At 42.4% G+C, this 26,070-nt stretch overlaps 1 protein-coding gene and 1 pseudogene across 8 annotated transcripts; one reads left to right on the top strand and one right to left on the bottom strand.

Moving 5' to 3' along the window:
- Positions 1-693: 693 nt before the first annotated feature.
- Positions 694-17,320, bottom strand: ZNF596 (zinc finger protein 596). 8 transcript variants are annotated; one of them, XM_054498813.2, is made up of 8 exons: positions 17,083-17,317; positions 15,444-15,612; positions 14,147-14,249; positions 8,590-8,673; positions 6,467-6,593; positions 5,675-5,758; positions 4,751-4,833; positions 694-4,296 (listed from the first exon to the last, which is right to left on the bottom strand). In XM_054498813.2, exons 4-8 carry the CDS (start codon positions 8,599-8,601, stop codon positions 3,088-3,090), a joined length of 1,515 nt encoding a protein of 504 aa, XP_054354788.1. In that variant the 5' UTR covers positions 8,602-8,673; positions 14,147-14,249; positions 15,444-15,612; positions 17,083-17,317; the 3' UTR covers positions 694-3,087. The 8 variants fall into 8 exon arrangements, with proteins under 8 accessions (XP_054354788.1, XP_054354789.1, XP_054354787.1 ...); XM_054498814.2 differs by lacking the exon at positions 15,444-15,612 and having other exon boundaries at positions 17,083-17,320; XM_054498812.2 differs by lacking the exons at positions 15,444-15,612; positions 17,083-17,317 and adding an exon at positions 16,620-16,689.
- LOC129042598 (large ribosomal subunit protein uL23-like) overlaps positions 16,515-26,070 on the top strand; it is a 27,466-nt pseudogene continuing 17,910 nt past the window's right edge.

The raw sequence follows: 26,070 nt of genomic DNA, 5'->3' as shown, positions 1-26,070 counted from the left end.
CTTAATCTGATATCAAAGGAAATCTGGCTGTGCATGTGTGTGCTCTTACTATGGGTATCTGATACCTTGGCATCAACACAGAAACCCAGGACTGGGAGCAGGGACACATGTGGCACAGGGAGAAAATATACTGACTTCTGTCACAGCCCAAAAGAGCAGGGCCGTATGGTGGCATGTGGTAAATGAGGCAGCTGACACCAATGGATTTAATGTGATTTTAAGCTGTGAACTGTGGAGAACTTTTTCGTATAGAAATGGTCATTATTGTGAAAATTCTGATTTAAATATTTCACCCATAAAAATAGAATAACCATTATTTGGCTTAAAATATTTGAGTAAAACATTTTTCTTCCCACCATGACTGTGGATTTTATTGGACCAACCCACCATTAGCAGTAACAAAACTTAAAAGAAATACATGAAACAGCTGCTTTAGGCATGAGGGTAGCCTGTTCAGACAGGATTTTCTGAGGCAGAATTCATGAGAAAGGGGAGAGTCAATGAAGTATCACACTGGTTTTTCTCAAGCACTTGAAAATTAACATGAAAGGAACATAAGGTCCCAGAAGAAAGATGGCCTATCTAGGCTGAGGAAAAATAAGCTGAAATTTTTGTTTTGTGCAAAATAGTGGTGGTGGGGGGGGTGGGCTTCTGCCTCTGGGTAGGATGGAGTGAATAAAGATGAAACAAAAAAAGAAAAAAAACAGATTTATTTAAAGTGTAAGCTTTAGAGGCTACAGAGGAATATATAAGCTAAGATTCCATAAATAAAAGAGCCCTTGTGAGGAGAAGTGAGAATATTAAACATTTACACACAGAACAGAAAGGTTCTTAAAGAAAAAAAAGCCCATGGCAACAAAAATCTCTACGTTATGATGCTCATAGCTGATTCTGGGAGATATTCATGCAAATTTAACCACAATTATCCAGCACTGCCAATTTTTATTTAAATAGATTCATTTGTAATTAGTTTTATTTTTGCAATGTTAAATCATATAATATATTGCCTATACTTATTAATACTATATTATATACTTAAAAATTTGCTACAGGTTGATGTGATGTACGTGGTTTTATCACAAAGAAAACAATGAAAAATGAGGGAAGGAACTTTTGGAGAGAATGAATGTTTGTGGCAAAGATGGTGGTGATGGTTTCCTGGGCTTATCCTTATCTCAAAATTTATTAAGTTGTATACATTAAGTAACAGCTTTTGTCAATTACACTTTGATAAAGTGGTTTAAAAACAAAAAGGTAAATTTATGGACCATAAGACTGTACTTTTAAAATGAGTCTTTCATAATCCATGTTTGACTTAATCATTACCATGTACATATATAACACTAATTTAGTTAGGACATATAATTTTGTGTTCTATGTGTATTAGTTCCATTGAATGTCACTGTCTTTTTGTTTTGAGCCAGAGTCTCACTCTGTTGCCCAGGCTGGAGTGCAGGAGCATGATCTTGGCTCACTGCAACCTCCACCTCCTGGGTTCAAGTGATTCTCCTGCCTCAGCCTGAATAGCTAGGATTACAGGCATACACCATCATGCCCAACACATTTTGTATTTTTAGTAGGGATGGGGTTTCACCATGTTGGCCAGGCTGGTGTCGATTTCCTGACCTCAAATGATCCACCCATATCAGCTTCCCAAAGTGCTGGGATTACAGGTGTGACCCGCCATGGCCGTCCCCATTTTCTAACTGACCCAAATCTATGTGTTTAAAACTGAATTAAAAACATAGAGTTTGGGCTGGGCGCGGTGGCTCATGCCTGTAATCCCAGCACTCTGGGAGGCCAAGGCAGGCAGATCACCAAGTCAGGAGATCAAGATCATCCTGGCTAACACAGTGAAACCCTGTCTCTACTAAAAATACAAAAAATTAGCCTGGTGTGGTGGTGGGCACCTGTAGTCCCAGCTACTCGGGAGGCTGTGGCAGGAGAATGGCATGAACCAATGAGGCGTAGCTTGCAGTGAGCTGAGATTGCGCCACTGCACTCTAGCCTGGGTGACAGAGCGAGACTCTGTCTCAAAACAAAAAACAAAAAACATAGATTTTAATAAACCTATTAGATTATTCAGCAACAACACTTAATGCTTGTATTTTTGACAGTACTAATTTAATCTTATTACTTCTTACTAATTCTGCATTCAATATTCCCAGGTTATTTCAGAATTGTACATTTCAAGCCACATATTTTAAGTAGAAAGTCTTTGTTCGAAATTATAATTTTTTTTCTCAAGCACGTGCTTGATGGCTTTATGTCTTGTCCTCCAGCTATACATCTCATCAATGGCTTTTTAGAGTTTTCATCCCCGTCTCACTTTTTTGACATGAAAGCTGCCTGAAGGTTTTTCCACTATCTGGTCAACATTGTTTTCTCACTGGAAAAATGCTGGTATTGACTAAGGAATAAGTAATTTACTGAGGACTACCCTCCATTCATGTCATTGAGAGTTCTACACCATGTGAATTCTGATCTATTATAGAAGTGCTGCTGTATTAAGAAAAGGATTTCTCACGAGTTTTCATTGAATAACTTCTCCACTATGAATTTCTAGAATTGTTAAAGAGGCCAAACCCACCTAATAAAAAATATTTTCACATATTTCCTGTTTTTATCAGTTACCTGATAATGAATTTTCTGGCACACACCAAAATTGGTGCTTAGCTGAATGAGAGTGCACAGCAATTACAGACATATGGTTGCTTGCCTGTGGATTTTACTCATTTGTTTAGAGGATAAATTATCAGCAAAGGCATTTTCACACTGACGACAGGCACAGAATTTTTGTGATGTGATTTCTCCCATTTGTTTAATAGTTAGAGCTGTGGAGGAAGACTCCTCCACATTCCTTTGATCTATGGTTTCATTCTCTCATGTTGTATATGGTTAGCCTAGAGTCTGAAGTTTGTGCCATAGCGATTAAATACATATGGATTCTCTCTACTTTGAATTCATTTAGGTTGAGCAAAGTGGTAACTATAAATAAAGGCTTTTCCACACTGATTACAGACATCATGTTCCTGTAGTATGTTTGTCCTTGGGTGTATTTAGTGTTAACGCTATGGCTGATGACTCTTACATATTCATTACTTTTTTAGTGTGAGTTCTCTCATGTTGTCTAAGGTTAAAAAATTTACTAAAGGCTTTCCCACATAGAGGACATACATATGGTTTCTCTCCAGTGTGAACTCTTTTATGAAGTCTAAAGTTATAACTTCTATTGAAGGCTTTACCACATATATTGCATTCATATGGTTTCTCTCCAGTGTGAGTTCTCTCATGTCGTCTAAGGACAGAAGAGTGATTGAAGGCTTTTCCGCATAGATGGCATTCATATGGTTTTTCTCCAGTGTGAGTTCTCTCATGTCGTTTGAGGTCAGAAGATTCAGTGAAGGCTTTCCCACATACATGGCACTCATATGGTTTCTCCCCAGTGTGAATTCTCTCATGTCGTTTAAGCACAGAAGATTCAGTGAATGCTTTCCCACATAGATGACATCCATGTGGTTTGTCTCCATTGTGACTTCGCTCATGTTGTCTAAGGTGAGAACAATGAGAGAAGGCTTTTCCACATAGATGACATTCATATGGTTTCTCTCCATTGTGAGTTCTTTCATGTTGTCTAAGGTAAGAACATTTACTGAAAGCCTTCCCACATAGGAGACATCCATATGGTTTATCTCCTAAGTGAGTTCTCTCATGTTTTCTAAGGTCAGAGCAATGAGTGAAGGCTTTCCCACATAGATGACATATCTGTGCTTTTTCTCTAGTGTGAATCATCTCATGTCGTCTAAGGTTAGAACTTTTACTGAAGGCTTTCCCACATAGATGACATCCATATGGCTTCTCTCCAGTGTGAGTTCTCTCATGTTTTCGAAGATCAGAGCAATGAGTAAAGGCTTTCCCACACAGATGACATCCATGTGGTTTCTCTCCAGTGTGAATCATCTCATGTCGCCTAAGATTAGAATTTTTGCTAAAGGTTTTCCCACATACATGACATTCCAATGTTATCTCTCTAGTGTGAGTCACACTGTGTGGTCTAAGGGCAGAACTTTGGATAAAGGCATAATCAAATAGATGACTTTCATATGATTTACATCTGGTGTGAATTTCCTTGTGTTGATTAAAGGATAACCAGTCACTGAAGGTTTTCCCAAACTTTTTGCTTACAAAATGTTTCTTTCTCATGTAAGTAATCACATTTTGAGTCAATGCTATATGTTGAGTGAAATCTTCTCCTAAATCATTACATAGAAAAGGATCCTCTTGAGTATGAGATCTCTGGTTTTGGGAATGAAATGAAAGACTATTAAAGGTTTATCCACACTCATTCATTAATTCATTCGTTTCTCTACATATTAATTCTAGAGTAATCATTCAGTAGTAGACTCCAGTTACAATGGTTCCTATATCAGTTATATAAACATAGTATATTATCTAACTGCATGTAGAGAGTTTTCCTGTTGTAGCATCCCAACTGAAGAGCTACCTGACTAGTTATTAAGACTGTATCATGTTTAAAAGTTTCAGCACATAGTCAAGTTTATACAATTGTCCTGTTATAAGGCCTTATGTTATGGTTTTGATTTGAAGTTAATGTCTTCACTAAATCCAAACTATCTAAAACTCTGCTGGGAGGGCTTTAAGTACAGTCAGGTATCTGTACCAAATTCCAAAGTTGTTTAATGTCCAGGTTTCTATATGTAAGAACAGGGTTCGCATCCATAAAGCTTACCATTGTGCTGATGGTGGATGTGCCCTTCTGATAGATATGTTGAATGAATGGTATCTCTTGATGTTTAATGTCAACTTGTCTACCTGAAATAAATGAAAAAAAAGATGCTGTATAGGCATTAGGGGAATAAAAATGTTAAATAGCTCCAATGCCCATTTGAGTCTGTTTCAAATACACAAAGACAGGGAAAGAATGTTAAATTAACAATTCTTTAAGGAGAAGAGTAATATAGCACATTGACTACTGACATTTTCAGCATATAAAAAAATAAAGGCAAGTTGAGGAAATAAAGGCAAGTTGAGGAAGTAAAGGAAAGAAAAATTTTCAAAGAAGAGGACCATTATAAAGGGCTACTATGTAATAGTTTAACTCAAATAAGTACACAAATATCCCCTTTACAAAAGACAAAGACAATGACAGAGAGATACTTGAATAAAAATTGATACCTACAAAGTATAATGACAATATCTGAGAAATGTTTCCCTCAGGCTTTTGCCTACATTTCAGAAACACTGCAAATTTAAGAAACCTTCCAGCTGGGCGTGGTGGCTCATGACTGTAATCCCAGCACTCTGGGAGGCTGAGGCGGGTGGATTTATTGAGGTCAGGAGTTCGAGACCAGCCTGGCCAACATGTTGAAACCCTGTCTCTATTAAAAATAGAAAAAAATTAGCTGGGCATGGTGGCGCACACCTGTAGTCCTAGCTACTCAGGAGGCTGAGGCAAGAGAATCACTTGAATCTGGGAGGCAGAGGTTGCAGTGAGCCGAGATTGCGCCACTGCACTCCAGCCTGGGTGACAGAGTGAGATTCTGTCTAAAAAAAAAAAAACAAAAGAAATCTTCCTTTGGCAACTGTTGGGGCCTACTCACTCACTGGCCATGTTTCTCCTCCTCCTATTGAAGCACTGATTCTTAGAGCTCACCTTGCAGTAAGCTTATTCTTTGTGTTGAAAGTTTCTCTACTTGCTCCAAATGGGAAAGCATAACTGATTTGCAGAGCTGTTTGCCTGTTTGGGGGAAAAACATACACGGATTTTGAGTTCTGTGCTGACAAATGCACAAGGTTATCAGGTACAGGGCAGCCTACTGAGAAGGATAAGTTAGCCACTGAAGGTCAGCCTGGGAAGAGTACCTTGAAGACAACATTGACAGTCCTTCTTGAGCAAAATGAAAATTCTTGAACTTGTTCCCAGACCTAAAAGATCTATAATTGCTGATGGCCAAGGCTCACTTCAAATACTGATTGCAGAATTCTCAGTATTTTCACTTTGTGAGAAATTACAAATTGTCATAGTGTTTGACATTATATTAAAAAACAATGCAATACATATTAGCTCCACCAGAACAATCTAGGTTCTGTGCAGAACAGTCCCTATGATAGAATAATTACTTTAAAGAAATCAATACATTTATTTATGCATTCAAAAGCAGTGAATTACCATAACTTTTCTGAGTTTGGGAGATTGAAGAGCAAGAAGGATGTGAAATTGTGGTCGGAAAGATGACTTTCTAGAGAGAGGACAAATCAATATAAGTGAAAAGGAAAGAAATGGCTGTCAGGTAATTGTGAGAGTTATGAAAGGATCAAGGCAGAGGTTGAAGTGATAGATGAGAAAGCGGTTCTAGGCACGTGTAGAATGAAAGAATGAATCAGTGAAAAATGAGTGAGTGAATGAATACATATATACATACATAATAAATATAAAGAGACTCACCAATAGAGACCAGATGACTGATGTTCTCCAACATCACATCTTGAAACAGCTTTCTCTGGGATGTGTCTAGCAGGGCCCACTCTTCTTGAGTGAAGTCTACAACTATATCCTCGAAGGTCATGGAATCCTAAAACATTATGGACATTCTACTGCAAACAGGGCTATCTCTGCCAATGTTCAGTGGAGCAAGATCAAAGTGACTGTACTAAGGAAGTGTGGGTGGTATGAACAGAAAACTCAAACAGTGTTTGGGGTTCCTGTCACATTGCTTTAAATCTGAACTGGGAATCTGGCTTTCAGATTTACTCAGATATAAAACTTCACATAGAGAAATATCACATGAAGTGTGGCATAATATAACCTGAAGATTTCCCAATAGACTTCTAACTTACAGATACTAATTATGAAATCTGTATTTGGAAATTTAGAACTAAAATTCTCCTCTCCAGCACCTTTAAGAAAATCCGTAGACTCACTGCAAGGGAGGCAGCATCCATAATTTGTCATGTTTTAATCAAGACTATAGTTAGATATTCCACTATAGGACCTCAGTGTCCTCAGAATAAAATAAAGACCTGTTATGAGTTCAAAAAGGTCCAATGAGATAGTATGTAAAGTGGTTCCTATCTATCACTTTTCAGATACAAGCCACAAATACATTATTCATGAAATGACTGAGAGCACTCAGTTGTGTGAACAACTTTCATACAGAACTTGCTATCAGTAGATTCAGCCTCTTATCTCTACACAACTCAGGTGTTCACTGTTAATGGATAAGGATGAATGGCTCAGCAGCACAAGCCAGGGACTCTAAGACTTCAGTACTGAAAGATGGTCTCATCCTGCCACTTTCCATGGTCTGAGGATTTCCTTTCTCAATTTCATTTGGGATCTTCAAACACCAGGTGATATAGTTTGGCTCTGTGTCCCCACCCAAATCTCATCTTGAATTGTAATCCCCACATGTTGGGGGAGGGGTCTGGTGGGAGGTGATTGAATCATGGGGGTGAACTTCCCCCTTGCTGTTCTCATGCTAGTAATATCTCAGAAGATCTGATGATTTAACAGTGTGTGGCATTTCCTGATTTGGTCTCTCTCTCCTGCTGCCTTATGAAGAAGGTGCTTGCTTCCCCTTCTGCCATGATTGTAAGTTTCTGGAGGCCTCCCAGTCATGCTTCCTGTTAAGCCTGCAGAACTGTCAGTCAGTTAAACTTCTTTTCTTCATAAATTACCCACTATCAGGTAGTTTTTTATAGCGGTGTGAAAATGGACTAATGCACTAGGTACTATTCTCTTTTGTTTCTTCATGTTGTCTCTAGATTTAGGGGTAAAAAAAAATCCTTTGATTGTCCTGGTCTCTCCACTTCAAAACTTTCCTCAGAGTTTTAAATTTACTCTGTTTCCTATACTCCATCACTTAATGCACAACTAAAATTAAAGAAATAATACTCCAGTTGCTTCCAGTTATCAAATTTGATCAGAGGTTAATTTGGGTACAAGGGTAGTAAGAATTTTAATTTTGCTTTTTAAGTGTTTCCACAGCACACATTTATTCTCTCAAGACATTAAGATTTTTAGACAGGAAAAATAAATGAATAATTCCTCATTGTCTCATCTGTCCTAACCCTATCTGCTTTCCCTTCAAGTTAAGCAGCCCTCCCCTAACACCTGAAACACTAGACTAACTGAGCTTGCCTGGGAAAACATCTGCCTTTGTATGGGCTATAACCTGCTCTCACTTATTTCCACTACCCACCCACATATACTCCCAAGCCCACTCCTGCCAATAACATAGGTAATGAGTGAATTTATTTCCCCAACAAGGCCATGAGAGGCTGGTAATGAATGAATGATTTCCCTGAGACTGGATGAGAGAAACAAAAACCTCTCATATCTTAATACACAGCCTTAGTAGAGGCTGCAATGCCTTAGTGTACTGTGGAAAGGAGATTACTTCTTGATGACTCTTTGAACCAATGTAACCATTCCGAAGCCCTGGGGAATCTTAATTGGAGCTTAGATCCTTGAGTGCACTTAGAACATCCATGTTAATAGGATGAATCTGCCCTTAGGCTGGTTAACAGGGGTACAGATTTCAGTAGAAAGAAGAATTTCCCACTCACCGGTGATGGCATTGTAGTAGCTCAGCCACCAAATGTATTCATCTGGGTTTTCGCTCACACCATCCAAGCACTATGAAGACAAATCTGAGCAAAAACAAAATTAAAAACAAGCAAAAAACCCATGACACTCCAGTTTTGCTTCCAACATCTGCCCCAAAGCCATTAGCCCCAGTCCAACCAACAAGGACATGCATTGGGTAGGGGGTGGGTTGGGTTGGTGGCTCTCCTCTTCCAGGGTCAGAAGAAATGACTATTGTTGCTAATAAAGATATAAATACTCTTATTTTAGACCTAGAAATGTGAAAATCAGGGAGTTTCATATGCCACCTAGCCCATGGAATTTTGAAATGTTCAATTCCCTCTATGATTCCAAATCCTAAGACTCCCTGAATCATGGAGATGTGGCTCCACCTACAGATAAATCCTGGAATTTCTCAGATTTAATTATTCTTGGTTTGTGTGATTGCAGGCTTTCTCCACATGCATCTCAGCCCTCAGGAGCCTCCCTCCATTCCTTCTCCCTTTTGCTGGTCCTCTGGATACACCTGTACTGAATTATTCTCTCTTCCACGTGAGGCTTCTAGAAATACCACTCCCTCAAGTCTGACCTTTAGATAAATTCAGCATGAATTTATCTACCAAGCAACCTCAAATTTCATTTTATCATGGTGGATACCTTAAAAGACACACTTTACAAGTGACATACCTTACAAGAAATGCTAAAGGGAGTTCCTCAAGTTGAAATGAAAGGACACTAAGAACATGAAAACATGAACATGTATGTGACATTGTTAGTTGTAAGAAATATATAGTTTGGTTTTCATCCCCAGTTCCTGGCACAGAGCTGCCCAAAACCCTTGTAATTTCCTAAGCAATAGAGTTGCTAGGAGAAGCTTTTGTTCTTTTTTGTCTTTGACCCTGGTTCCCAATACAGAGCTCATAATGCCTTGGAACTTCATGGGTGATAGGAGTGTCTTCTGTTCTAATGAGACAATTATTACTGGGCTCATCACCTGAAAGACCATGACTTGATTAGAAGCTTGGAACGTACAGTCCTACCCCTATCCTCTGGGAAAGGGACAGAGGCTGGAGATTGAGTTAATAACAATTATGCCTACTAGATGAACACTGCATAAAAATCCCTGAATGATGGGATTCCTAGAGCTTTTGGGTGGGTGAAGAACACATCCATATGCTGAAACAATGGTACCTCCCAACTGCTTGGAGACAGACCTCCTAAACCTAAGACGCTTCCAAAACTTGCTGCATGTAACTCTTTAGCTGGCTGTTCATTTGTAATATTTAAAATGTCCTTTGTAATAAATCAGCTAAGAAAACTGTTTTCCTGGGTTCTGTGAGCTGCTAAACCCTAGCAAATCTAACATAAAAAGTTCTTGCCAGGCATGGTGGCTCATGCCTGTAATCCCAGCACTTTGGGAGGCCAAGGCGGGAGGATCACCTGAGGTCAGAAGTTCAAAACCAGCCTGGCCAACATGGTGAAACCCCGTCTTTACTAAAAATACGAAAATTAGCTGGGCGTGGTGGCAGGCACCTGTCATCTCAGCTATTCGGGAGGCTGAGGCATGAGAATCGCTTGAACCTGGGAGGCGGAGGTTGCAGTGAGCCAAGATTGCACCACTGCACTCCAGCCTGGGTGACAGAGCAAGACTCTGCATGGGGGTGGGGTGGGGGGAGGAGTTCTTAGGAACCTCCAATTTTTAGCGAAGACAGACAATTTCTTCACTTTTTAAAAAATTCTTTTTCTTTTTGCTCTTCTGATTGAATAATTTCAAATAACCTGTCTTTGAGTTCACTGGTTCTTCTGCTTGATCAAGTTAGCTCTTGAAGCCCTGTATTGATCCAGTTCAGTTACTGTATTCTTCAGCCCCAGAATCTATATTTGAATCTTTTATTATGGTTTCTCTGTTGATGTTCTCATGTTGTTCATGTATTCTTTTCCAGATTTTACTTGTCTATCAGCGTTGTCTCATAGCTCGTTGAGCTCCTTTAAGGCAATTACCTTTAATTCTTATCAGGAAAATCAGAAACCTCCATTTCTTTTTCTTTTTTTTAAAGTGGAGTTTCACTCTTGTTGCCCAGGCTGTAGTGCAATGGCACGATACCAGCTCACTACAACCTCCACCTCCTGGGTTCAAGCGATTCTCCTGCCTCAGCCTTCCGAGTAGCTGGGATTATAGGTGCCCGTCACCACAACCAGGTAAATTTTTTTTTTTTTTTGTATTTGTAGTGGAGATGGGGTTTCACCATGTTGGCAAAGCTGGTTTTGAACTCCCGGCCTCAAGTGATGTGCCTACCTCGGCCTCCCAAAGTGCTGTGATTACAAGTGTGAGCCACCGCACCCAGTCGGAAACCTCTATTTCTTTATGGTCAATTATTGGAGATTTATTTTGTTCCTTCAGTAGGGTCACATCTTGACTTTTCAAGGTTGTGCCATATCTCCCAGTCTCACAGAGCTGTGCCAGTTGCCATACGATGCCCTGTATTTTTCCTTAGAGCTGTGCTCTGATAGCCTGAGACACTAAATGCATATTTCATTACTCTCCTTTCCTCCACTAGTCTCGCGTATTCTCCTGGGGGAGAAGTCTAAGGGGTCTGTGCTTTCTACCAGTCTCACAGAACCATGGGGGCCACCATAAACCTCCACACAAGCCTCCTCAAAATTCTCTACCTTGGCTGAAGAGTATGGGAGTCACGCTGCAGACAATGGAGGTATAAGAAAGACATCCAAGGGCCCTGTGAGCTTCCCAATCTCCGCAGGCATCACTAAAGGTGGGTGCTAGACTGTAAGGCATGCCCATTTTCATGGGCAATCTCAGGATTCTCTAAGTCCTCCAAGGAGCCCAGCAATGGCTTATGTGGGCCTGGGTCACCCCTGCCAGCAGGGAGTAGTACTAAGGATGAGATCCACCAATGGCCACAGGTGAGTTATGCCAAATGAGATGTCCAGACCTCATGGTGCCTAGAAGGACAGATGGCAGAAGCTCAGCTAGGCCATGGAGATTAAAACAGTGCTAGGGGCTTAATGTATGTTTTTAATGGGTCTGCTACATGTCGAGTTTGGATCTGGAGTCCAGCCTATAATCCTAGCAAAAATTAAACACCAAATATGATATTCAAAAAAGTGTATGTGGTTAAAAACATACATTGGAAATACACATAACTAGAAACATCCAAATTCAAAGAGAAACTGCTAACTCCACAAACATGACAGAGTAATTTAATAACAAGATCACACATACATAAATAGTAAATATAAACTGTATATTTATCTGAGTTGTAAAGACTTTTTTTTCCGTCTCAGTACACTAGTGGGTATACGTTACCAGTAAAATCAAAGGGGTATTCCAGTTACATTCATGATATTAATAAGTATGATAAATGTAAGTAGCCAGAACCATGGAATTGGGGCTACAGCTGTGATCTTCAAGAAACGTAAAACTTTAAAAACACTCATAAACCAAGAAAAATAAAAATAAAACAGGAGTTACTTGACATTCCAAATTGTTACAAATTCAGTACATATTAATAAGACTTAAAAAGATAAAATAATTTACCAAATAATAAAATAATGTAATGAATGAACAGATTTGACAGAAATCAATAATTAAAAAGTTTTGAGAGCAAAATCATGAAACTGAAAAGACCCATGGTGGAAAGAAAAAACACAGGTAAATAAAAGAGACTGTATTTATTTAAAAGTAGTAACTTAAAATCTAAGAAATAGGAATAATTATATTTCAACATGAATATGTATGATATATTACTTTCCACAAAAATAGAGTAAAAACTTTCCCTCATTAATCAGCACAAAAATCTGATTAGCCAATTTTAATATTTAAGTTATATATCAGAGTTTAACTGTAAGAGTGATTTGTGAGAGTTCTTACATGTGAAATTACTTCTAGTTCCTTTGTAACGTAAGTTATTTTGAAGGAGAAAAATAAGCCTGTCCTCATTAGTTTATTATGCTAATCAAAATGAACATGAATGTAACAATAACTATAAATTTAACCAACAATTTTCATTACTTACATTTGCAAAAATCATTAATACAATTTTAGCCATTTGGCTATTTATTTTGGTCACCTGGCCATCACTGGTATGGTTAAATAATGACAGAGCATGGTAAAGTGGAGTTTACTGCAATAACAAAAGGATAATTCCATACTAGAAAACCTATTATTTTCACATAGTAATTTTAAAGATTAAAAAAATCACATTAATAGACCTTTGAAAAAACATTTTCAAATAATTTAAATATTTAAAAATAATTTAAAATCTTTAAAAATCATATCAAATTGTGGGGACTAATTCTTCTTAATCAATAAAATCTCAACAATATATTCAGCAGTTAACAAAAGGACCATTTCCACTAAAGGTAAGGCTGGAAAAAGGAGGCTGGGTGGGGCTGATGCCGTTCACCACTGCACATGATGCCTGAGGTGGGACCAAAACAAGAGGGAAAAGGAGAGGGACTACAAAAATGGAGTCAAAGAGCTGAAACTGTAGGTATTCTCAGATGATGTGACTGCAAACTTGAAAAAGTAGAATCAACTCTAATTATCAATACTAATGAGAACATTTAAAAAGTGGGCAAAACTATTCTGAATATTCTGAAATCAGTATTTCCTGTTTAGTAACATTAGTCCTTAAAAAAAGCAAACACACAAAATCAGTGTCTATTTACAACAGCAAAATATTATGACTACGATTTGAAATAAATTTGTAGACCCATGTAAAGAAATTTTAAAACTTAATGAGGATCTAAAAATGACATGAATGAAGCCTGAAAATCATATTATTAGATTGGAGGACATAGTGACATAAAACCTCAGTGACTGTAGACTCACGGCAACCTAGACTTAAAAGTCACATTTGGTCTTTTACATGTAAAAAATGAGAATTAGTCTAAAAGTCAATTTTGTCTAAATTTTCATTTTTAGTGAGGATACAGTCAAAATAGTTGTGAAAAGAAAAAAATAAAGTTGTCAAATTTCATGTAACCTATGTTACTTGGAAATTTAAAATAAGTAGTATAAATATTTATAACAATATTAAACAATTTCATAAGCGGACTGAATGAAACATAATATTTTATCATACACAATAGGTCCTGCCTTCCTGAGGAAAATATAAAATCAAAGGGCATGAAGGAAGGATTTTGGTTTCACTGCAGAAACATAGTAAGACACCAAATTGTGTGTGTGTGTGTGTATGTATAATTAAATTACAGAATATAAAATAGCATCTAATATACATCAAAAATGAGTTACGTAGAAAAATTCATTTTACACGTCTATAAAATAATAAAATTTATTCAGCCTCACAATTACTTTGTGAACTGGAAATAACAATGAGTTGTCATTTTATCCAAATCTATAAAAAACATACATACAGTATCAAGTTCTGGTTAAAGTAGATGAACTTTACGTGGTAGATAAGAGTATCTACACAGTTTGTGGGCTGCATCTTGCTAGAATATATTACATTATAAAATGCACCATTTATTTACTCTGTGATCAAACCCCCAACTTACCCCAAGTGGAGGAACCCTCAGACATCTGCAGAGGAGTCAGTGTGCTAGTAAGCAGCATTCTTTACAAATCTATGAACATGAAGGTCTCCTTGGAACAGATGTTCTGTGAACAATTTAGAAAACTCCCTCCTGTTAGACACTCAGGTTGATTCCATTTTTAAAGCAATTACTGAATAAAACACACTCCATCGTGTGGATGAAATGCTACCTTAATTTGTCAAAGCTATCATTTTCTAAACTTTTCTTTCTAATTCAAATCATTAATATTTTGTGGCCAGATCAATACTGATTCATTGTTTTAAGCTTCAAATGCATTATACAATTGGGCAGAACACATTTCCTCTCATCAATCTTCTTTTCCAGGATGTGTTAGGTATTCCTGACATTAATTCACTACTAATATGCACAGTTTCTCCAGTCATGGTCATCAAAGATCTGACAGTACATCATCCCTAAACGATCCATACTTCCCTCACTGACACCATGTGGCCCACCTCCCATCTATAATCTATGTCTGGGTGTGAAGCCCTTCCCATATGATCCCCCGAATGGAACTTCACAAGTTCGAATTCACTGGGTCACAGTGTGATAGTGTGAAGATGGGAAGACGTTAAGGGACGGCTATGGGTGAGTTAGGAAATGTGTTAGGCAGGGTCAGAGATTACCACATCCTAAAAACAACATTTAAGGAGGGAGATGAAAAAACAATCAATGGATAACATGACTTTTTTCCAGTGAAAGTGCCATATGTAATCGTTCTCCATTTTTGTTCTCTGAGCTTCTTTCTTAGGCAAAATCCTTCTTGAGAAGTCCCTGCTGAGTATTAGGAAAATGCATTTCAGGACCTCTCATCAACACACCCTCTTTCTTTACAACCACATATATGGGGGCGTAACTCAACATGTGTAAAAGACAATCTGCTTTTCACTGAACCTCCAGGAATTCAGGACAATAAACCTCTACATGGAGACCAACAGGTGAGTTTTTCTGCCCCTTCTTTCATAACACCGTTCTTCCCTAGTGAAGTTCACACACATCCTTACATGGCAGCTGTGGGTATATGAACTGGTCTGACCCCTTTTAGTCACAGAGCTTGAAGTCTCTGCTAGTACCTGCTGAGCACAGGGTCATGGGTGAGAATGCGCAAGGCTTTTTCTTTCTCTGGTTCCTGAACTTCCCAGGCTCTCTCACTTCTGTATCCTGAATACCCAAATCCCATTGCCCTTTCTCCTCCAAGCTTCCTTCCCGGAACCAACACCTCCTCCTCATTAGAAAGATACCTTTGTTCTGTGCTTACCTTATAAAGTCTTGCTCTTTCCCTATCCACTGCCTTGTGTCACTATGTGTGTGTCTTGGGGCTGGTGGAAAGGTGAACAGAAGCCAGTAGAGAGTAACCAGCACCAGCTTCACAGGAATGACATGATCTTGATGCGATAGTGGCAGTTTTCCCTTAACATCCCTTCCCCCTAAAGATTTCAGATCATATGTCACACTCTTAAGTAACAACGATTTGTCTTTCACAGTTTTAATCATATTGATTAAAAGCATTTGTCTTCTCCAGAACATCACATTAAGTCATCAAAAAATATAAACCTTAAAATATAAACCTTAAAAAGATGTAATTATTGGAACTGAAAAACATAAAAGGTGAGCTTTTTTTGCTCAAAGGAAATATCTTTGAGCAATGTATTCATTATGAACACATGGAATCTGTTGGAACAAAGTTCTAGGACAATTCAGGCCATCCTTCAATATTTGCAGAAAACAGCACAAAGAGAACTTGATACTTATACTTAGTTGGAAACTTTATGCCACAGCTATTAAATACAGAGATCATATAAAGGAATAGAGGAAGCTGTTGAATACTAAACTAACTCAAATCATCAATATCCTTACGAAGTGCGCACTGAATTAATGTAAAAAGTATTTACTAAACAAAAGGTATTTTCAATATACAATTAAGACTGAAAAGTATTGAGGCCTCATAAGCTGAACCTGACACAATAAATATAAAAGGGAAACTAATTTGGAAATCAGAAAACCATCTAAGGAATTTGGGAATTAGGCTTCTGTTGACCTCTCTGCTACTGACGGTCAAGGCCTCCTCATTGTATTCTGTCCTCCATATCTCTGCTGATTCCCATTTTGTCTATTTCCATTTACCCCACTAGTACTTGCTCAGGTCACTCTCCTTCATTGTCAGTGTTTGCTCAAATTCCTCAGACCCATCCACTTCCCATCTAAATTTCCCTCCCCTTTTCTCGCTCGCTGGTCCTACCTCCCTCATCTCTGTTTTCTCCTCACTCTCCTGCCCCACCTCGACATCCACAGCGAGGCAATGAAGAAGCCCCTGCCAAGGAAGAGCTCACTTCTCAGTGGGACACCGGGAAGGTAAACACCCGACAGTCACCGCTAGTGGGAGGCAATTGTGCAGAAGCACGCGGGTTGTTACAGGATCGGGCAGGTCCCTTACCCCAGTCCCGCACTCAGGGTCCTGTGTGAGGCGGTCACCCCGAAGCGGGGGGTTTGCGAAGACGTAGGGCCTGGCGGAGGGAAGGATGGGGAGGCATCTCAGGGAGGACTGGCGTCTGCCGAATCCCAGGGCTGCCCTGAGGGACCAAGAGGGGCGAGGGTGGGGACGATGGAAGACAAGCCACATGCCGAATGGGGACCTGACGCGGCGCGCGACAGGATGGGCGGACGGTGAAGAGAACTAGGGTGGAAGGGCCGGACAGGGGCACCGGACACAGACGCAGATCTGGCCGCTGATCGACAGGCTTCGGAGCATTTCCGGGCGTCGCGGGACTCCCCGCCGACAGGAGGGCGGTTGCCGAGCCTGTGACATCCGCGGAGACCAGCAGACCCCGGGTGTGGAGGATGCCGCAGGAAGGGGACTGCGTGGCTGGGTTTGGCCACAAAAAACGGAGGGCACTCACCCGAGCGGACCTTGACTTCGGAGAATCCGTTTCCGGGTCAACAAAAAACGGCGCGCGAGGGGCGGGGCCCGTACGTGCAGGGAGGGGAGGCAGGCAAAAAGGCGGGGCCGGGCCGGGGCGGGGTCTCGGGCAGGGGCGGGGCGCTTCCTGACCTCCCGCCCCCGCTGCGCGCGTTTCTGGCCCGTCCAGTGTCTCCGCCGGTTGAAAGCGCGTGTCTGCGTCGGGTTCTGTTTGAGTGCGTTCGGTGCACCGTGGGGCCGCGCTGCTTCCACCCAGCTTCCTGTTACGTAAGAGGCGCGTGAGGCTCCTGTGCCGGGGGCGGTGCTGCTCCCGAGTCGGCGCGCGGCGGGGACGCGAGTCCGTAGGTGCTGGCGGGAGCGAGAGTGGGGTGGGGACCCTCGCGAGCCCGCACTCGGCCTCTGGGTAGCAGCCTCCTCGGCCCCACACGGCGTGACGCGCGCTCGGGCTCCGCGTTCGCGTCGAGGCAGAGGCGTAGTAGGGGTCGGGCCAAGGGCTGGAGGGGCCGGGACCGGGCGGGGAGCTGCCCTGGACATCTCGCCGGCCGCTGTTCCGCGCGGGTTCATGTCATTCCTATTTTCAACCTGTCCTGCTCCGCACCTGAGATGATTTATCAATTCGGTACCTTTGGGACAGGTGTGGATGACATCCCATAATTTGCTTCGTTATTAATTTGTAAATGTAATACATACCACTATCTAAAAGTATTTTTTAATTTGAAATATATTTGTATATATATACATATATTTATTTCTGAATAAATAAATACGGGTTAGTGGGCTCTGTGTCAGTTTGCATTTCTAGGACGATGGCGCCAAACACTCCATGCTGTCTTTAACTGGTGCAGCAGGACGGGTAGCAGAGGGCGCGCAGTCTCCGACAGTGCCGTGAGCTCTAGGGCGCTGCAGTGCCCCCGGCCGCCAGCAGAGGGCGCGCGAGTCCGGCTTTTCTGAGCCTTGAGGCAGCCGCATCCCGCACGCTTCCTCCGCTCCTGCGCCCTGCAAGGGCGGGAGCCGCGTTCTCCTCAGCACATACCGGGAAACGCCCCTGGCTTTGGGACATCTCCAGCCGGCGTCCATGGTAAGTAAAATCCTTCCTGTTTTCAGCCCTGACTGCTGAGGGGTAGAGACCCTTCATGTGGAAAATTAGAAACCAAAATCCCCTGTGAATCCAGCGCAGTCGAGGTTCGTTCTCCACACCCAAGGCGAGGCGGCCACAGGGCCAAGGTGCGGTCTTGGAACAGAAATGTGGCGTCAGGAAAGCAACTGGAACACCCGGCACACTGATAATAACCCCCGTAGTACTTATAACACTGCATCTGTGATGCTAGTGTTAGCACCCGTTGTATACAGAGAGCAAACCCGTCAGGGTAACGCGGAAGCTGCCATCCAGATCCAACCCCGGGAACGTGGATGTGTCTGTCAGAGCGCACATAACGCTTGGAACGCGGAGGTGACATCGTCAGCCTAATGTTACACCCGTCACACTCATATAATCCCCGGAACACGCATGTGTCCCTCAGAGCACACACCTAACCCCTGGACGCCCGTGACACCGTCAGACTAACGCCACACCCGTCACACTCATATAACCCCCGGAACACGCATGTATCCCTCAGAGTATACATACCGCCCGGGATGCGGACATGGCCTTTGCAGCCCACATGGGAGCGTCTGCGGCTCCGAGGATGGGACCCTCCGGCTCTCGCTGGGGCGCTGGGTAACAGCCTCTGCTGGGCTGGGTTTGGGCTGGATTTGGCCTCTGTCATGAAACTTCATGTTGTTTTCTCTCTGCCTTACTGACGTGGTATTGCCACGGTTGTTTTAAAAAGTAGTTTACTTCCCAATAATGTCATACTTCTGGGAAACTTGCAACAGCAGTTAGTATGCCTTCTCCTTTATCTCCGATTCCCCAGCTGTTACTGGTGTGCCAGATTTGCAGCTTCACAAAAAATACCCCCATGTGTTTCACCAAAAGCAGGAATACTCCTCCAGGTGATCCCCAAATAACCCCCAAATTAGGAAATACACGGTTTCTATGTGAAAGTCTATTCCGCAGACCTATTTCACTTCAGTCCCTGCCCTAGGTGGGAGAAAAATGTCTATTTCCATGCGGGCCCAATTTTCCTTTACGGGAACTGTTCCTGAGACTCAGTTTTCTGTTTTTTTTTTTTTTTTTTTTTTGTGATGGAGTCTCCCTCTGTCACCCAGGCTGGAGTGCAGTGGCGCCATCTCTGCTCATTGCAACCTCTGCCTCCCATGTTCAAGAGGTTCTTCTGCCTCAGCTTCCCAAGTAGCTGTAATTACAGGTACCTATCACCACACCCGGCTAATTTTTTGTATTTTTAGTAGAGATGGGGTTTCACCATGTTGTCCAGGCTGGTCTTGAACTCCTGCCTCAGGTGATCCATTCGCCTCAGCATCCCAGAGTGCTGGGATTACAGGCGTGAGCCACTGCATCCGGCCGACTCTCAGTTTTCACAGCCTTAACAGATGTAAAGAGCAGAGATGACTCCAAGCTGGGTCTGCCCAGCGTTTCCTCCTAAACAGGTGCAGATCCTGTGTTCCTGACAGGAACATCCTGGCCTGTTGCTGCGCTCTCCTCACTGCAGCACACCTGGAGGAGCACCCATCCATACCACCACCACTGGCGATCTCACTTGGAAATGGCAAATATTCATTTACAATCACAAATTTCATCCTGTCAAGCTCGGGATTTCACCAATGGTTTTCCCTGGCCTTAGAACCATGGCCTCCAGACCCCGAGTTCTCCTGCCTGCTGTCCTCTCCCATCCAGTCTGCTACAGCTGCCTGCAGTCCCACTCATGGGGACATGGACTCCCAGGTGTCTTGGGGATTTTATGTGGGTTCCCCCAACCCATTCACCCAGTGTTGACCCTAGTTTTTTAAGGCTTTGTCTAGATAAGTCCTTCAAGTCACAGCAGTTACGATATCTAAAAGTAGAAAAATTAATGTTGATTTTCTAAAGACAAAAAAAAATTCATTATTAGATCATCTGTGAGATGACCCTCAATTTTTTTTTTTTTTTAGATGCAGTCTCCCTATGTTACCCAGGCTGGAGTGCAGTGGCACGATCTTGACTCACCACAACCTCCACCTCCCAGGTTCAAGCAATTCTCCTGCCTCAGTCTCCTGAGTAGCTGGGACTACAGGCACCTGCCACCATGGCTGGCTAATTTTTGCAGTTTTAGTGGAGTTGGGGTTTCACCATGTTTGCCAGGCTGGTCTTGAACTCCTGACCTCCAGTGATTTGCCTGCCTTGGCTTCCCAAAGTGCTGGGATTACAGGCGTGAGCCACCGTGCCCAGCTGCCCTCAGTTTATAAATCAAGGAAATACTAGTTCTCTGCAACCAAAGTTCATGTTTGAAATAATTATGAAAGAAAAATAAAATCTCATTGCTGAAAGAAAGGTAAATAGCACAATTGATTATTGAAATTGCAGAAGAAGGCTGGGTGCAGTGGCTCACTCCTGTAATCCCAGCACTTCGGGAGGCTGAGGCAGGCAGATCACCTGAGGTCAGGAGTTTCAGACCAGCCTGGATAAGATGGTGAAATCCCATCTCTACTAAAAATACAAAAATTAGCCTGGCGTGGTGGCACGCACCTGTAGTCCCGGCTACTCGGGAGGCTGAGGCAGGAGAATTGCTTGAACCCGGGAGGTGGAGGCTGCATTGATCCGAGATTGTGCCACTGCACTCCAGCCTGTGTGACAGAGTGAGACTCCGTCTATAAAAAAAAAAAAAAAAAAAAGGAAATTTCAGAAGAATTTACTGGACAGACTGTTACCTTGCTGTATTCTCTAGCCCTGTGTTAGCAGTTACAAGGTATTTTAGGTTTAAACACTTATATTTGAGTCATTTGGTATAGTTAACTATCAAAAAGTCCTGTCCACATCATGACAACCTATATAAAATTTGGAAACCTCTTCATCTATACCATGGAAAATTGGTAAAGTAAATGTAGATATTTAAGCAGATGAATTATTAATATTTAGGTATTGAAATGAGTGAGGGAAAGTAATTATGTCACAGTTCTGGCATGGGACTTGGGGGGGCTCCCTCTGTTGCCTCTTGCTGGATGGCATATTCTTGGCCTGTGGAGACTGAAGGATAAACTGTCACCTTCGTCGGAAACCCTAGTCCAGAAGGAAAGACCTCATTTCAGGATATACCACTTCCTCCCATGCATTTCCTTTTTCTTTTTCTTTTTTTTTTTTGGAGACAGGTCTTGCTCTGTCGCCCAGGCTGGAGTGAAGTGGCCTGATATCGGCTCACTGCAACCTCCATCGCCCAGGTTCAAGCAATTCTTCCTCAGCTTCCTGAGTAGCTGGGATTACAGGTGTGCACCACCACGCTGGCTAATTTTTGTATTTTTTTTTTAAGGCAGAGTTTCGCTTTTGTTGTTAAGGCTAGAATGCGATGTCATGATCTCAGCTCACTGCAACCTCTGCTTCCCAGGTTCAAGCGATTCTCCTGCCTAGGCCTCCTAAGTAGCTGAGATTACAGGCATGCGCCACCATTCCCAGCCAATTTTGTATTTTTAGTAGAGATGGGGTTTGTCCATGTTGGTCAGGCTAGTCTCGAACTCCTGACCTCAGGTGATCCACCTGCCTCAGCCACCCAAAGTGCTGGGATTACAGGTGTGAGCCACAGAGCCTGGCCCTAATTGTTGTATTTTTACTAGAGAAAAGGTTTCACCATGTTGGCCAGGCTGGTCTCCAGCTCCTGACCTCAAGTGATCCATCTGCCTCAGCCACCCACGGTACTGGGATTACAGGCTTGAGCTATCTTACCTGGCCCTTTTTATTTTTATTTTTGGGACAGGGTGTTGCACTGCTGCCCAGGCTGGAGTGTATTACTGCAATCTCAGCTTACTGCAACCGCCACATTATGGGGTCAAGCAGTCCTTCTTCCTCAGCCTCCCGAGTAGCTGGGACTGCAGCTGTGTGCCACCATGTCTGGCTGATTTTTGTATTAGTAGACATGGGGTTTTGCTGTGTCGTCCTGGCTGCTCTTGAACTCCTGGGCTCCAGTGATCTGCCTGCTTCGGCCTCCTAAAGTGGTGGGATTACAGGCATGAGCCACCTTGCTCAGCCTATTTTTAACTTTTTGAGGAAATACCAAACTATTACAAATAAGCTGCACCATTTTATATTCCGCATACAGTATTTAAGGGTTGTGATTTATCCCTGACCTTGCCAACAGTTGTTATTTTACATTTGTTGGATTATAGCCTTTCTAGTGTGTGTGAAGGAGTATCTGGTTGTGGTTTCAGTTTGGGTGGCCATAATCATAATGATATTGATCATCTTTTCATGTGGTTGTTTTCCATTTGCATGTCTTTTTGGCGAAGTGTGTGTTCAGCTCTTTCTCCATTTGTAATTTGGTGGTGGTTGTTGAGTTATACAAATTTTTTATATATTGTAGTTAACAGACTGTTGTTGGATATATAATGCACAAATGTTTGCTTGTTTTCTGTGGGTTGTTTTTTCACTCTCTCTTTTTATCTTTGGAGACCGAGTCTTGCTCTTTTCCCCAGGCTGGAGTGCAGTGGTGTGGTCTTGGCTCACCGCAACCTCCGCCTCCTGGGTTCATGCGATTTTCCTGCCTCAGCCTCCTGAGTAGCAGCGATTTCAGGCATGGGCCACCATGCCTGGGTAATTTTTTGTATTTTTAGTGGAGATGTGGTTTCTCCATGTTGGTCACACTGGTCTCAAACTCCCGATCTCAGATGATCCACCCGCCTCTGCCTACCAAAGTGCTGTGATTACAGGATTGAGCCACCACGCCTGGCCATTATTTATGTATATTTTTCTTTTTGAGACAGGGTCTTGTGCTGTTGCCCAGGCTGGAGTGCAGTGGTGCCATCTTGGCTTACTGCAACCTCCACATTCTGGGCTCAAGCAGTCCTCGTGTCTCAGCCTTCCTAGTAGCTGGGACTACAGGTGTGTGGCACCATACCCGGCTAATTTTTATATTTTTAGTAGAGACATGGTTTTGCTATGTCGCCTTGGCTGGTCTTGAACTCCTAGACTCTAGTGATCCACCTGCCTCGGCCTCCAAAAGTGCTAGGATTACAGGTGTGAGCCACCATGACAGGTCTTTTCTGTTTGTTTGCTTTGAGACAGAGTCTTGTGCTGTTGCCCAGGCTGGAGTGCAGTGGTGTGACTTCAGCTTACTGCAACCTCCACATTCTGGGCTCAAGCAGTCCTCCTGCTTCAGCCTACCTAGTAGCTGGGACTACAGGTGTGTGACCATGCTCGGCTACTTTTTGTATTTTTAGTAGAGACAGGGTTTTGCTATGTCATTCTTGCTGGACTTGAGCTCCTGGATTCAAGTGATCACCTGCCTCTGCCTCCCAAAGTGCTAGGATTACAGGCATGAGCCACTGTGCCCGGCCTATTTTTAACTTTTTGAAGAAATACTAAACTATGTTACAAATAGTCTGTACCGTTTATATTCTATGTACAGTATTTAAGGGTTGTGATTTCTCTCTGACCTTGCCAACACTTGTTATTTTACATTTGTTGGATTATAGCCTTTATAGTGTGTGTGAAGGAGTATGTGGTTGTGGTTTCAGTTTTGATGGCCATAATGATAATGATATTGATCACCTTCTGATGTGCTTGTTTTCCATTTGCATGTTTTTTGGCAAAGTGTGTATTCAACTCTTTCTCCTTTTTTAATTTGGTGGTTTTTGTTGTTGAGTTATACAAATCCTTTGTATATTGTGGTTAACAGACTGTTAGATATATAACGTGCAAGCAAATATTTTCTTCCCTTCTGTGGGTTGTCTTTTCACTTTTTTTTGTTTGTTTGTTTGAGACGGAGTCTTGCCCTGTTGTGCAGGCTGGAGTGCAGTGGTGTGCTCTTGGCTCACTACAACCTCCGCCTCCTGGGTTCAAGCAGTTCTCCTGCCTCAGCCTCCCGAGTAGCTGGGATTACAGGCATGCGCCACTATGCCTGGCTACTTTTGTATTTTTAGTTGAAGTGGGGTTTGTTCACGTTGTTCAGGCTGGTCTTGAATTCCCGACCTCATGTGATCCTCCTGCCTCAGCCTCCCAAAGTGCTGGGGTTAGAGGCATGAGCCACCATACCGGCCTTTTTTTTTTTAAATTTTTTTTGAGACAGGGTCTTGCACTGTTGCCCAGGCTAGAGTGCAGTGGTTCGATCTTAGCTTACTGCAACCTCCATAATCTGGGCTCAAGCAGTCCTCCCACCTCAGCCTCCCTAGTAGCTGGGACTGAAGCTGTGTGCCACCATGCCTGGCTAATTTTTATATTATTAGGAGAGATGGGGTTTTGCTATGTCATCCTGGCTGGTCTTGAACTCCTGTACTCAAGTGATCCACCTGCCTCAGCCTCCCAAAGTGTTGGGATTACAGGTGTGAGGCAGCATGCCCACCTTTTTTGATTTTTATTTTTTGAGACAGGGTCTTGTGCTGTCTACCAGGTTGGAGTGCAGTGGTGCGATCTCAGGTTACTGCAGCCTCCACATTCTGAGCTAAAGCAGTTCTCCTTCTTTAGCCTCCCTAGTAGCTGGGAGTACAGGTGTGTGGCACCATGCCTGGCCAATTTTTGTATTTTTAGTGGAGACGTGGTTTTGCTATGTCCTTCTGGCTGGTCTTGAACTCCTGACCTCAAGTGATGCACCTGCCTCAGCCTCCTAAAGTGCTGGGATTACAGGTGTGAGGCAGCATGCCCACCCTTCTTGATTTTTATTTTTTGAGACAGGGTCTTGCGCTGTCTGCCGGGTTTGAGTGCAGTGGTGTGATCTCAGCTTACTGCAGCCTTCACCTTCTGGGATAAAGCAGTTCTCCTGCCTCAGCCTTCCCAGTAGCTGGGAGTACAGGTGTGTGGCACCATGCCTGGCTAATTTTTGTGTTTTTAGTAGAGATGTGGTTTTGCTATGTCCTTCTGGCTGGTCTTGAATTCCTGACCTCAAGTGATCCACCTGCCTCATCCTCCCAAAGTGCTGGGATTAAAGGCATGAGACGCTGTGCCTGGCCTATTTTTAAATTTTTGAGGAAATACCAAACTGTTACAAATAGGCTGCACCGTTTATATTCCACACACAGTATTTAATGGTTGTGATTTCTCTCTGACGTTGCCAACGCTTGCTATTTTATATTTTTTGGATTATAGCTTTTCTAGTGTGAGTGAAAGGGTATGTGGTTGTGGTTTCAGTTTGGATGGCCATAATGATAATGATATTGATCATCGTTTCATGTGCTTGTTTTCCATTTACATGTCTTTTTGGCAAAGCGATTGTTCAACTCTTTCTCCATTTGTAATTTGGTTGTTTTTGTTGGGTTATACAAATTCCTTATATATTGTGGTTAACAGACTGTTGTTAGATATATAACGTGTAAATATTTTCTTCCTTTCTGTGGGTTGCCTTTTGATTTTTTTTTTTTAGACTGAGTCTTGCTCTGCTGCCCAGGCTGGAGTTCAGTGGTGTGACATCAGCTCACTGCAACCTCTGACTCCTGGATTCAAGTGATTCTCCTCCTAGCCTCCCGAGTAGCTGAGATTACAGGCATGGGTCACCATGCCCAGCTAATTTTTTGTATTTTTAGTAGAGACTGGATTTGTCCATGTTGATCAGACTGTCTTGGAATCCTGACCACAGGTGATACACCTGCCTCTGCCTCCCAAAATGCTTGGATTACAGGCGGAGCCACCCTGACTGGCCAATTTTTTTTTTTTTTTTTTTTTTCTGAGGCAGGGTCTTGCACTGTTGCCAAGGCTGGAGTGCAGTGGTGCCATCTCTGCTTACTGCACTCTTCACATTCTGTGCTCAAGCAGTCCTCCTTCCTCATTCTCCCTAGTAGCTGTGACTACAGGTGTGTGCCACCATGCATGACTAATTTTTGTATATTTAGTAGAGACGGGGCTTTGCTATGTCCTTCTGGCTGGTCTTGAACTCCTGGACTCAATGGATCCACGTGC

This window comes from Pongo pygmaeus, chromosome 7 (genome assembly GCF_028885625.2).
Source record: "Pongo pygmaeus isolate AG05252 chromosome 7, NHGRI_mPonPyg2-v2.0_pri, whole genome shotgun sequence".
Classification (NCBI taxonomy): domain Eukaryota; kingdom Metazoa; phylum Chordata; class Mammalia; order Primates; family Hominidae; genus Pongo; species Pongo pygmaeus.
Note: the sequence above shows the minus strand (reverse complement) of the source record. Positions and strands in the feature narration are given on the sequence as shown.